The following is a 12,728-nucleotide window of genomic DNA, read 5'->3' on the forward strand; positions in this document are numbered from 1 at the left end:
TTTTTGTTCAGAAGTTTAGAAATTCATATTTTAATTCTACATTTTAAGCTGTTTTCACAAAGGCAGAGCAGTGGCGTGGATGGAACAAGTTCAGTTTAGGAGTATTTTGCCTTGAACTAGAAACTCCTCATAGGTGAGAGCAGAAAAGTGTTGAGAGACCCTGGTTTCAGAGATGGGGAGGGAGGAAAAGCAGCTTTCTCTGAGAGGAAAGAAACTTTGTCAAGAGAACTGAAACTTTTAATTAGTAAAAAATATTTGAATGCTTTTGAAAATCTTTTCAAATAAATTTTTTACTGATGTTACAAGAATGAAACCTCTTAAATGCCACCAGTAGGGTTACTAAACTCAGTAACTGTTTTCAAAGTTGACCAGGTAGATATATGCCTTCTCTGTTAAGAGTCTGATTTCCCCTTAAAGATTTTCTGTGGTAAATTGGGTAAGACAACTGTATTGCTGTGTGCTTAAGACATAATCAAAATTTTCCCCCTCTTTAAGACTCTCCTTGATGGATGCTGCAGTGATGAGATTCTCTATATAAATGAAAATGGGCAATTCATGCTTGACACAGATTCTACTGCAGTTATCCAAGATGTTCAATTATTAGAAAAACTGCTGCTGGACTGGAAGATATGGTCTAAAGCAAAGGTAATTACTGTTTTGGAAAGATTGTAAGTCTAAAAGTAAATATATTTTTTTAAAAGGTCAAAGTATTATGAGGTCTGAAATTAATTTTTCCAGTATACATGTTAGTAATCACTAACATTTTCTTAAATTAATGGTCCTTTTTTTAAATTTTGAATAGCTAGAAGTAGCATCAAGCTCCTGTATCAATGATGCAGGTAGCCTTCATGCATTAGGTTCTGTAAATGCAATGTATGTAAATAACTTGTTAGCTTAATGGATTAATGTTTTAGGGAAATTTGTTAAGACTGAGTAAGACCTTCTTTCCTCTAAAGTTAAACTGTTGAAAAGAACCATCCATTGTTAATATAGCAAAGAGTATGTAAAACCAGTTTTAGACAAGAAGTCATTTTTTTGTAGCTTAATCATTAAAATATGCTTAACTTTATATGAGCATAACTTTTCTGGTAGTTTCTAATTCTGACCTGACCATCTGCAGTGATTTAATCTTTTTCTTAAGTGCAAAGTCAGCTTGATTTGATTATGTTCCTAAACTGTTTTGGTTTTTGTTTGTTTCGTGTTTTTTTATTCTCAGTGTGGACTCAGAAATACATTTTTAAAGCCATGTTTCTGTTTTGTTTTTCAGCAAGGTGTTTGGGAAACTTTGTTAGCAGCTCTAGAAATCCTTATCAGAGCTAACCATCATGAACAGATGTTTAACATTAAACAGCTACTGAAAGCTCAAGTGGTACATCACTTCCTGTTAACTTGTCAGGTTCTGCAGGTACTTTCACTCTGAAATTCTACTTTGTGGTTGGCAAATACTTGCAGGGATGGAGGGCAAGAGACTAATGCTATAGAAAAAACCACTTAAGTAGACTGTTCTCTGTGCTTCCAGACCACTTTCATCTTCTTAGCAGGTTTTGCTTTAAGTTGATTGAGTTTCCTACTGGGAGCTTTGTTCAGTGCTGGACAGAAGGGGAAAGATTTTAACATTCTGGTACTAGTTGGAAACCTAGGCACTGGATTGCTTGCACAATCCCTACTTCAGTAGGAGCTGAAGTGGACTGTGACCCTTTTGTAAAGAGCAGAGATGTTCTTGTTCAAGCCTTTGTTCCTGAAAAGTGTTGGTTCTGTGCAAGTAGCAGGAACTGTCTGTCCTGTATCTCACCAGAGCTAATTGGACAATGGGCCTGTAGTGCTCACTCTGAGCACTCCTCTTAAAATTTTGATCCAGAAGTAGTTTCCTCCATGACATGGAGATAGCTGTTCTAAAAAGGATTTAGGGAAAGTGCGTCAGCCCTTTAATAGACACTTAGGAACATGATTTTGAAATTATTTCCTGCTTATAGTCCATGACTGTATGTGAAAATATGCATTGTAATCCTTTTTTTTCTACACTGCGTTTACTATGTTACATTACTCTTTATTCTGAGTTTCTCAGTTTTAACATATGAAATTAATTAATTTTTCTCCATTTTAATGTCGGGGGGGTTTGTGTCTTTTAATTTAGTTGCTGTAAATTTTGAATTTCTTCATTTTTATGTGGTATTCCCTACTTTTGGAAGCTGTTAGTGTTATATATAAATTTTTAAATTGTATATTAATGCAAATGCCTGGATACAAATATTGCTTAGTATTTCCCTGTCTTTTGCACATGAGCACAAACACTAATATCCATGCCTATTGTGGAAAAAATCAATTTTTTAGTTAAAAAAAGTACTCAAATGGGCCAACAACTATTTGGCAATTTTTTTTTGAATGAATGAATGGAAGATAAAACTATATTAATTTTTCTTTTTGAAAACCTCACTTAAATTAACTTAATTTAGTCTTTTCATACAGCAGTCTCAGTTAAGGTGTTTGGGTTCCAAAAAAATGAAGTGAGATTTAGAGAAGTTAGAAACAAGTTAATCACCATGTTCACAATTACAGTGAGGTTTCCCACATGTTTCTTGAAATCCTGTTCTAAGATCATTGCTCAGTTAACTTTTTTAATAGGTATTGTCAAACTAAATAGAATGTTTGATCAAATAGATTATAGTTATCAATGAAATCTCAAATGTGTATGTTTGTAAAATGGCCACATTGGAAATACAGGAGACCCAGTGTGGCACTGTTTAGAAAGCTCTTAATATGTTTGAAGTATTAGTATCAGTAATTATTTTAATTTCTCTACAAATATGTGATACAATGACAGTAAGCAACACTTTCAGTGGTGATTCATGTACTAAGGCTCCAGCATTTCATGTTAAAAATAACTTCTGTAACATCTGCAGTATTTTGTTTGTGCCTGAATTTTGAGTGTGCTGGATTTGGGTAACATTGACTAGATACATTAGTTCATCTCATAGTTAAAGAATACAGGCTTTATTACTTAAGGGTTTTTTCTTATCTGTTCTACTACAGCATGACAATTTTTTTTTTTTTAAAAAAGACAACCTATGTCAATAAAAATACTAATAACTTATAGTTGTACTGCTCTTCCTTTCTAGGAGCATAAAGAAGGGCACCTTGCATCCCTGCCTCGGGAGGTTTGTAGGTCATTTGTGAAAATAATTGAAGAAGTACTTGGATCTCCCCCAGACCTGGAATTACTGACACTGGTCTTCAATTTCCTCTTATCAGTTCATCCTCCCACTAATACATATGTTTGTCACAATCCTACCAACTTCTACTTTTCCCTGCACATAGGTAGATATGACACACTTAACTATAAATAATAAGATAAAAATCTAGGCATAAGTTAATGCTTTAAAAAGCCTCTTTCACTCTTACAAATTCCTGATCTATGAACATATTCTTTGATTGCTCTAATGTAATAACTGTATCAAAATAATTGAAGTCTTGGGACTTAGTTTACAGTATTGAGAGTCATTATAGTTAGACTTTTGCTTGGCTTACTTGGAGAGCTTTCTTCTGTCTGCAGCTTATAGATAATCCCTCTGGTGGTTGTATCTTTAAAGGAAGATCACGTTTGCTGCTAAATGGAATGCATGATGTTAGCTGCCAGTATGGACACGTTTGCCTGTGGGCAAATCTTAGAGAAAAACATGTACCGTACTTGTAAATGAAGCTTCTTCAGAAATATGAGTAAATGGTCCTGTCTCCATCTCTACTTTCTTGTTTCCTGCTACTAAATTCCTATAAAAACAAAAGGCCTAACGAGAGCATTTTTAGCAAGTGACCAGTTGCTCTGCAAGCCATCATTGGCAGGAGCAGTCAGTGCATTTGCATACAAATTACTGAAAGTATCTATACACTTTGAGGGGTGCAGATCTAGGACAACACCTGTCTTTAATATATCTGTCCTAGATAATCACTTTGGCAAAATAAGTACTGTGAGCTTTAAAAATAATTTTTTGCTTCTTTGAAAAATGAGAAACTGGTAGATCTGTTGTTCACGCTTTAATAGTAGTATTGTATAACCTTAGCCATAATTTCCATAAACATGGAAAGCATGATCCAAGCTTGAAATGTTTTCTCCTTTTGCAGATGCCCATGTACCTCCAGTTTTGGTTATCAGTTTTAAAGGCAGTGCAGTTTTGGTTTTTCTGTATCTGTCCTCTGACACATTGAAAATTTTACATTTATTAAAGAGTAGAGCATACTTTTTGATACTTTGAGCCTTATTAGATGAACCTGTTGGAGAACAGTCATCTGGTTTTGACATGGCTAAAAGTCAACATTATTACTGGTTGTATGCATGTAGGGACCATCTTTAAATATCATTACTGTAGACTCACATGTTTTCAGTGTTCTTAAGTAAATTTTAAACCGTATATTGCTAAAAACATTTTCAAATTATTTTTCTCGGGTGTTCATGAGTTGCACACTTCTCATTAGCCTCCAGTGATTAGGTGGCAATGTAGCCTGGCTACTGTGAGTCTAAATGCATCAAAAATGCAAACTTGAGAAGCTTTTATGTAACTTTTTCCCCTTATCTTTTCTTTCTAGATGGCAAAATTTTTCAGGAAAAAGTTGAATCACTTATGTATCTGAGAAATTCCAGCAGTGGTGGAAAGTCAATAGAGAGTTCTGCTTTTGTGATTACAACTCCAACTGGATTTACAGCTTTACCACTAGGAGGTAAAACAATGCTGGAAAAACATAACATCCAGACATGTTAAGTCCTTTGGCAGATGACTAGAGTGCCTTAAAGTCTTACTTTCCCACAGATCTTTCTTACAAAGCTCCCTCTACCCCTTGGAGCTTGATGCCAGCACAGCAGAGTAAGGGTGGAACTGAACATGATGCCTGAACTGCTCTTCATTCTCGAGTTGAGACAAATTGCCACATGGATTGCACAGGCAGTGAAGTGGACCAGATAGCTGAACCATTTCATCTGTTAAACAGACCTGCTAGAGATATATGAGAATGCCATAACCAGGCAGTAGTTGAAAACGTGAGCCATAAGCAGCTAACCTATCAGTGCAAAAAGCATTAAGCTGATACATTTCTTTATTTGTGCGTAATTGCCAGTGTGCATCTGAACATAGTTTTAAAGCATTGGCATTTAGTTGTACTGCAGGTATATTTGGCATCTCTATATGATAGAGGATGGGCAAGTATATCTTCTAAAGAACAACTTAGATACCTTGGTTATAAATGAAAATGTAATAGTTTTCTAGAAACAGTCTCATTATATAGCATGTTAAACAAGTCAATGTCTACAAAGCTAACTGCTTTTAGTCAGTTTTTAATTCCTCTGCTACAGATGCTGAAATAGTGTGAAGTTATTAGTTCGAACTGGTAACTTTCGTCAGTTGGTATATTGTCAGTGTGATGTTTTTTGCATTGCTATCAAAATAGGTATTTATTCATAGTACTTATGCAGATTTGCAACAAATATTACCTGTAAACCAAAAGCTGAACTGCCTAATTTAAGTCTTTATTTAAGCTTGCTGACAATTATAAATAAATTCTAAATAAAAATGCATAATCTAATCAAGTTTTCCAATATACAAAATGAGTGTGGAAACAAATTACTCTGATTTCTGACTTAGCTGCTATGTATTTCAGATCATGTATGACCTAGCTATATTCTGTGTTTCACCAATGTAATACCTTTTACAACTGGTGTCTTGTTGCTACTTTGCTTACGAAAAGCAAATTGAATCTTCAAGCACTGCTTCAACTGAAACAGTGTTAGTACAAGTGTTTTTTACCTAAAGCAGTGAGAAGAAGAGCAGATCACAGTAGTAACTTGTGTATGGAATTAGTCATTCTTCCATATGGATTATATATAAAATCCTGTTCTAAACAGAGTACTTTTAATGTCAGTTGTATCAAACTGTTCTTGAATAAGTTATTCATGTGTGCCAGAGGAATACTCAACATATTTTTTTTTTGTGGAAGTAGGTTTTTGAGTGTTGTGATTCTGAATTGGAATTTTTGAATTTGGTCAAAATATTTGAAGTGGTGTGTTTGTTAGGTAACTTGCTACCTGCATGCGGGTTAGTAGTTGCACTACCTGCTAATGTGTGTGCAAGCTTGGCTGTAAGATTGTTGCAGCTGTGTAGATCCTTCCTTGTAGTCTGAAGGCCAGTTTGGCTGTTTGCACGTGTACGTGTGTACTTTTATACTTTTGTAGTTTTTATAGATCTTTAAAGAATTTCTGATGCCTCATCATTCCATTAGTACTAAACAGTGCATAGTTTTCAAAATACTTCTGAAAGAACAGTCTCCTTTTTGTAGACTAATAAAAGCTTCCTCTATCAGTCCAGGATACAGACTGCTTAAAATGAATTTTATGAAAGGCTCATGTAATGTGCTCTGAAAGTTTGTCTGTTTCAGGTCAAAATGTGCTCTTAAAAGGAAGCCGTGTTAAATAAAATGTGCACTAATTTGCTATAAACATCAAATACATGTAAAGCCTTAATGAAAAGGGTCAGTGAATAGTATTTCAATGTCAACTGAAACATGTTGGTAGACTGGGCCTCTTACACAAGAGGATCATAATGTAAATCCAGAGTCTCAGTATATGTGCAAAAAAACATTTTGCTTTTTATGTATCTTTCAGATTTGTGATTTGCTGAATATATGGCTGCATATTAGTTTGCCATCTCTGCTTGCTCAGCCAAATCTGAGCTGTGTCGGGTGTTAAGCCACACAGTTAGCTTGGGCCATCGCTGTGTTAAATATATGTGGAGTGTAACATTGAGGGAAAAGCTTGTTTCTAGTACAAAGGGAATGCTAAAGATATCCTTATTTTTCCAGGAATCACTTCCAGTGCTAGTGGACAGCAGAAGACAAGCTCTCAGGCACCTGAAAGGCTTTGTAAAAGCTTACCAGCGTCTCCTACTTCCTCACCTCAAGTTCATCGAAAAAGACTAATGGAAAGAATGGGAAGGAGCATTGATGAGCTGCAGATGATTGGCAAGCGTGACTATGTTGATCTCCAGGGTAAAGCTGGTTTTGTAGGAAGCTCTGAAACCATACGGAGAGTACAGGAAGAACTCTTTCTTAGCAGCTGTGAGTCTGCAAAAACAGTTTGTGACTCAGAAGTAACATCTGCTGAAACATTTGAAGATATTGCAAAAGAAGAAGAGTTATCTGAAAATGCATTTGAGAGTAAAGAAGGAGATGCAGACCTGAAATGTAATGAAGGTGGTGGTGCTGCAGCTGAGCCATCACTGCGTCGTCCAGACAATCTGAAAGGACTGCCTTCATTTCAGAAGAGTCAGAGTAACTTTGCAGGCTTAGGCTTAGCATTTTCTGTTCATGGTGGATCATCAGTCATTGCCCGCTGGCCAAGCTTTGCTGACAAGAATGTACTTCCTGAAGACTGGGAGACTCTTGCTTTTTCGTCTGTTAATGACAATACCCAAAAACCACCTGAAAGCCCTGATGATAGGTAAACAGATAAACCAAATAATAAATCAGCAGCAGTTCAGTGTATGAGCTTTTTATTGCACAGTTCTTGGTCTTGTTTGCTTTTCTACAAAAATTGGAAGCCTGAAGATAAAGGAAATGTTTTCAAAGGCTGTCATAAACCAATTTATTAAGCTTTTAGTCTATAGAATTGTTATTTACATATCAAACTTGAAAAATCAGGAATTTTGCTATGTATGGTTGGAGTGGGAAGTTCTTAAGCTGGCTCACAATAAGCAAGTAGTTCTGGTCAGATTATCCTATCTGCCACCCTAAAATGCATGTTAGTGAAGAATTGTAATAAGAGTATTGGAGATGTGTTTGCTACATTGCTGCTTCTTCCCCACCCAAAAGTAGCTAACAATTGCATATTTTTGTAATGTTTCCTGTTGTAGACAAAATGTGGTAAAACACATTCCTCTGGTTTCAGATGTACAGAAGACTGTCTTGTGCTTATCTGTTGTGGGTTATATGACCTCTTGCGTGGAGTTCTGCTAATCCTACCAGATATCATGCTAGAAGAGGTGATGGACAAACTTATTCAACCTGATTATCTTATAGTACTTGTGAACCACCCATCTCCTCTCATACAACAAGGAGTCATTAAGGTAGGCCTATATAAAATGCCTTTAGCTAAGAAGTTGTGAACTGGCTTAGCTACAATGTTGGAAACGTGAGGTTTTGTTAATTTTTTTTTTTTCTTTCTTCTACTGTTCAAGGCTTACTTCTGAATTTTAAGACATTTCCACCCCCACAGATAGAAAAAACCCCAACCAACCAAAAAACCCAGCACAAGCATAGAATCTTTCAACAGATAAACATAGTATATGATCTAAGCCAGGGGGCTTAGAAGCATGTGACAGCATTATTTTTTTAAATGAAAGCAACAATGCATAAAAAGTTGGTGACCATCTTTTCACCATGAAACACAGGTGCAGTGTGTCAAACTATTGTGCAGACAAAGTTTTAACTTCTGACAGTTGATTTTTGGTTATTATGGAGAGTTGTCCTCATATCTGTCACCTGAACATTAACTTGAGACTTCAAAATGTTTTTAGAGATTTTTGTAGTATTGACAAGGACAATACTGCTGGATGATAACATTAGGTAGATGAAAAACTTTTGAGTACCTTTCTGTTGTAATTTGAAGAAGAAATAGAATTATATGGCTTTATTAACCAAATGATCCAGAAATTTGTGCATCCTCTTGCATGCACACTAACATGCAGGATTTAGCAAGTATAAAATGTTTTAAAGTATTTATATATGCATTCTGTAATTGTTATGATGTGATTACATCTTACCCAAACTTGTCTAAAAAACTGAGAGTCTTCAGATGAAAAGCTGTCAGTTGTAACAAGGGCAGTGTAGGTTGCAGTTGCAGTAGTGCAAGTGATGGGGTTTTTTTTGTCTGGAATTTTAAAAAGTGTTATTTCAAACTGCTCACATCAGACAAGAACTTAATTTCCAAGGGAGCTACAGTATATGTTGGAATCTTACATTGTAATTATGCATTTATTTTTAGTTGTTGGATGCATATTTCAAGAGAGCCAAGAGAGAGCAGAAGGAGAAATTTTTAAAGAATCGTGGCTTCTCCTTGCTAGCCAACCAGCTGTACCTTCACCAGGGAACTCAGGAAGTTGTGGAATGCTTTTTGGAAATGCTCTTTGGCCGCTCTGTTGGCTTGGATGAAGAGTAAGTAATGCTTTGCTTTTGCATCCTGTAACTTAATATTTGAACTACAAGCAGAGCACTCTGCTGCTGGAGGCATGAGTGTGATAGCTTTCTAACTACTGTTCTTTTATTAGTAGTCATCAACCTCTAAAGAAAAAACAGTTCCTTCCAAGCTATTTTGAGATGTTTTTCTTGTAGCTTTAACGTTTAAATATATTGAACCTCTTATGAGTATTGTACGGCCCTGAAGCTGTTTATAAGCAGCTTCAATCTGATGAGTATAGTCAGCTGGGATCTTCTAAACTCTCAGCCCTTCTGAGGGTCTCAGAGGCCTTTTACACTTTGAATGTCCTGTAATTAGTTTAACTCTGCCTACTCTTTCTGATCCTACATGAAACTGATTTATAGCTGTAGAAGTTTTAAGTAATAGTCACTAGACTTCTGCTCTGGGATTTTGGTAGGTGTTTTAAGGAAAAAGCTCACTGCCACTGCTGTGTCCTTAGCTTGCCCTGAGTTCAATTATGCATTTCCTTTAGAGAAAATTCCACAGATACACCATTTCCTTGAACCAAAGAACCACCTCATATTGACAGAAAAGGAGATTACCTTTAAGCAGACAATTATTTAAGTAAATTATATTTTTAGAATTAGTGTGACTAGTTAGGGATTGTATAAGAATTGTACAGGGAGAAAATGCATCTAAGTATAGCAAACAGTGCAAAAATCTTGTGCAAGTTCCTTCTCAGTTGCTGCCTCTGCAGAATTTGTAGCCAAATTACTTCTGCTTGATGACCTGATCATCAGCACCCCGCAAAATATTCCTGTTTAATTGCAAGACTTAAACCTATCTGCTTAAATAGCATCAAAGCAGAGAATTGTTATTTCCTCGGGACTGATCATGGGGCTGGAAAAGTAATTCTTCTGGCTCAGATTCTTTTAGGGTTGTGAATTATAGTCATGTGATAGGGTGGTAACAGTATTTGTGCATTAATAAACTGGATTTATTCAAGGTGTGAAGCACTGTTACAAGTTCTACCATTGCAATAAGCCAGAAGTTGCCAAACCTACTTAAACACATCAGCAGTAATGAATGTAGGGAATAAACCTGCTGTCAGTCAGTATATTATTATATTGATATATATCAATATAATGTAATATCAATAATATTGCTATATATCATATATATCTGGTTTCTGGACAGTGTCAGTGCCAGTTGTAATACTTAAAACTGGGAAGATGTTGAGTCACGTACACTAATTAAAAAAAAACAACACCTTTGACTTGATAAAATTTTTATATTGTAGACAATTGGTAGTTAGTTGGTAGGTATTTTAGACATTTCATTTCCTTGTGGCTCTTCAAAATGTTTATTTTGCTCTTACTCCCTTTAGTAGACAACCATCATGACTGAAATGGGATGTAGGAAATTTCTGTCTACATGTTTGTCACATGACTGGCATAGACTGGTATTCCAGTTGCACATACTATTTGCATATGCCAGGTTGCTGTTTTAAGGGTATCACTCACTTTTCTCTATTTTCATAGATTTGATCTAGAAGATGTCAAGAATGCTGGACTCTTTCAAAAATGGTGTGTCATTCCTGTTCTGGGTCTTATAGAGAACTCTTTGTATGATAATGTTCTGCTGCATAACTGCTTCTGTCTCCTGCTCCAAATCATAAATTCCTGCTCCAAAGTTGCAGACCTTCTGTTGGATAATGGTTTGCTCTACGTGTTGTGTAATACGCTGGCTGCTCTCAACGGGCTGGAAACCAAGTGAGTATAGCATCAGTTCCTGTAAGATAGTCCAGGCACAACCTTAAGTCTAGCAAAACTTAGTACAGTGTATTCTTACTGCTTTTTTAAATGATCAGAGAATGTGTACAAAATAGCACTGGTTGAGGTTTTCAGCTTTAATTATACATGTAATTATACACTGGATATAAAATGTTCTTTCTGTACCTTAAATTTTTCAAGTGAAACTCTTCAAACTGCAAGTTGGTCAGATTGTGTACACTTGGGATGCTTTTCCTGGTAGAACTTACCTGAACAGCAAGATAAAGGCCCAGCAGACAGTAGCATTCTACTGTTTCTACAGCCAATGTCAAAACTGCAGGAAAAATCTCCTGTGCTGCCTGTGCTTTAATATCTGAGATTTTGGTAACTTAAGTGACTTCATTAATTAAAAACATTCTGTGCTTTAAGAAAGATTATATAGTGAAGGAAGGAGAGTTGGGGTTTTGTTGATTTATTTCATTAATTGGCATCCTGGAGAAGTAGCTTTCCTTTTTACCCTAGTACAGTTTGATTCAGCATGGTTACAAAATGAGATTATCCTGATTTTTTTCAAAATACAGGATTTCAGATGATATGTTTAAGTTAGAAATCTGAAAATAATACATTGTTGCTTTCCCAATAAAACTTAGTTGCAATCTTAATGTTAGACTGTCTCAAAGGTTTGCAGGCATCCCGTCTGCAAAAGTTAACACTAAAGAGGTGTCTTTGATTGCAGTTATTTTTTTGTTTTATATTTATGTAATATAAATAGATACAGTTGGCAGAAATAGCAAGGGGAATAGTAATGGGTCTTGTTATGAGTCAAAATCTACTAGAATTGTCATGCTTCTGCTAACTACAACTTTGTTTGCAGCATTCCCTTGAATGACTACAAGTTACTTGCATGTGATATACAACAGCTGCTGGTAGCAGTTGCAATTCATGCCTGCAGCTCCTCAGGTTCTCAATATTTTCGTGTTATTGAAGACCTCATTGTGCTGCTGGGTCATCTTCAAAATAGTAAAAATGCAAGGATGCAAAGTAAGTTATCTGCTTATTTTTGGGGTCACAGGACTGGAGAAGTGAATCCCTTCCCCATTGATTATATATATATTTTTTTCTTTCTTTCTTTAAATTAACATTCCTGGCAAGGGAGAAGGGGGGAGTTATCTGGCAATGAATCTTCTTTCTTTTCTGAGTGGGTCTCAAAGTAATGGTTTTCCTCAGGAGCCTGCCTTGTGGTAAAGAATTGTGTACTGCTAATCTAAACAAACAGTGACTGTAAAATTTCACTAAGAGTATTTAAATTGGAATGTTCTGTACAGTTTGATCTTAGCTTATCTTAGAGAATCAAATTCAGTGGCTTTTCCATGAGAACTCACTTGTGTACTGTCTACGTTGGTGGAATACTGAGTTGACTTTCTATGCAACTTCCTTGGAATTGAGAATTTTGCAACTCTGACACATTTTGTTGTGTTCTTTTAATTTTTACAAATATCTGGTAAAAAATTCTTGGGAGACTTGTAAAGAATAAATGTCATGTGGCCTTTGTATGCTTCTCTGTAGATATGGCAGTTGTTCTGCAGTTGAGAGTTCTTCAAGCAGCTGTTGAATTAATAAAAACAACAGCAAGCCAAGATGCTCAGGAGCAGGCCGGTTCAGTCCCGTCGCCATCTGCGCTACATCATGCCATGTTTCAGAAGCGTAAAGGCATCGCTGGTCAGTAGCAGAAGTGCAGACCTCTTCTGCTTTCTCATGTCTAATATATTAACTTTCAAACTGTA

At 35.9% G+C, this 12,728-nt stretch overlaps 1 protein-coding gene across 3 annotated transcripts in view; it reads left to right on the top strand.

Moving 5' to 3' along the window:
- The window catches only part of LYST (lysosomal trafficking regulator), an 82,273-nt gene that overhangs the window by 42,093 nt on the left and 27,452 nt on the right, over positions 1-12,728 (top strand). For 2 of the 3 annotated variants that reach the window (XR_007889033.1, XM_051614671.1), the window contains exons 19-28: positions 496-645; positions 1,268-1,405; positions 3,117-3,315; positions 4,579-4,710; positions 6,841-7,477; positions 7,925-8,102; positions 9,020-9,189; positions 10,714-10,944; positions 11,819-11,985; positions 12,511-12,663. Coding sequence is in view for 2 of the 3 variants with exons in the window: in XM_051614671.1 (XP_051470631.1) it covers positions 496-645; positions 1,268-1,405; positions 3,117-3,315; positions 4,579-4,710; positions 6,841-7,477; positions 7,925-8,102; positions 9,020-9,189; positions 10,714-10,944; positions 11,819-11,985; positions 12,511-12,663 (2,155 nt within the window). In the remaining variant the exon portion in view is untranslated. The remainder of the gene's footprint in view (positions 1-495; positions 646-1,267; positions 1,406-3,116; positions 3,316-4,578; positions 4,711-6,840; positions 7,478-7,924; positions 8,103-9,019; positions 9,190-10,713; positions 10,945-11,818; positions 11,986-12,510; positions 12,664-12,728) is intronic. The other variant, XM_051614672.1, reaches the window with a different exon arrangement.

The sequence above is a fragment of the Apus apus genome, chromosome 3 (assembly GCF_020740795.1).
Source record: "Apus apus isolate bApuApu2 chromosome 3, bApuApu2.pri.cur, whole genome shotgun sequence".
In the NCBI taxonomy this organism is placed as follows: Eukaryota; Metazoa; Chordata; class Aves; order Apodiformes; family Apodidae; genus Apus; species Apus apus.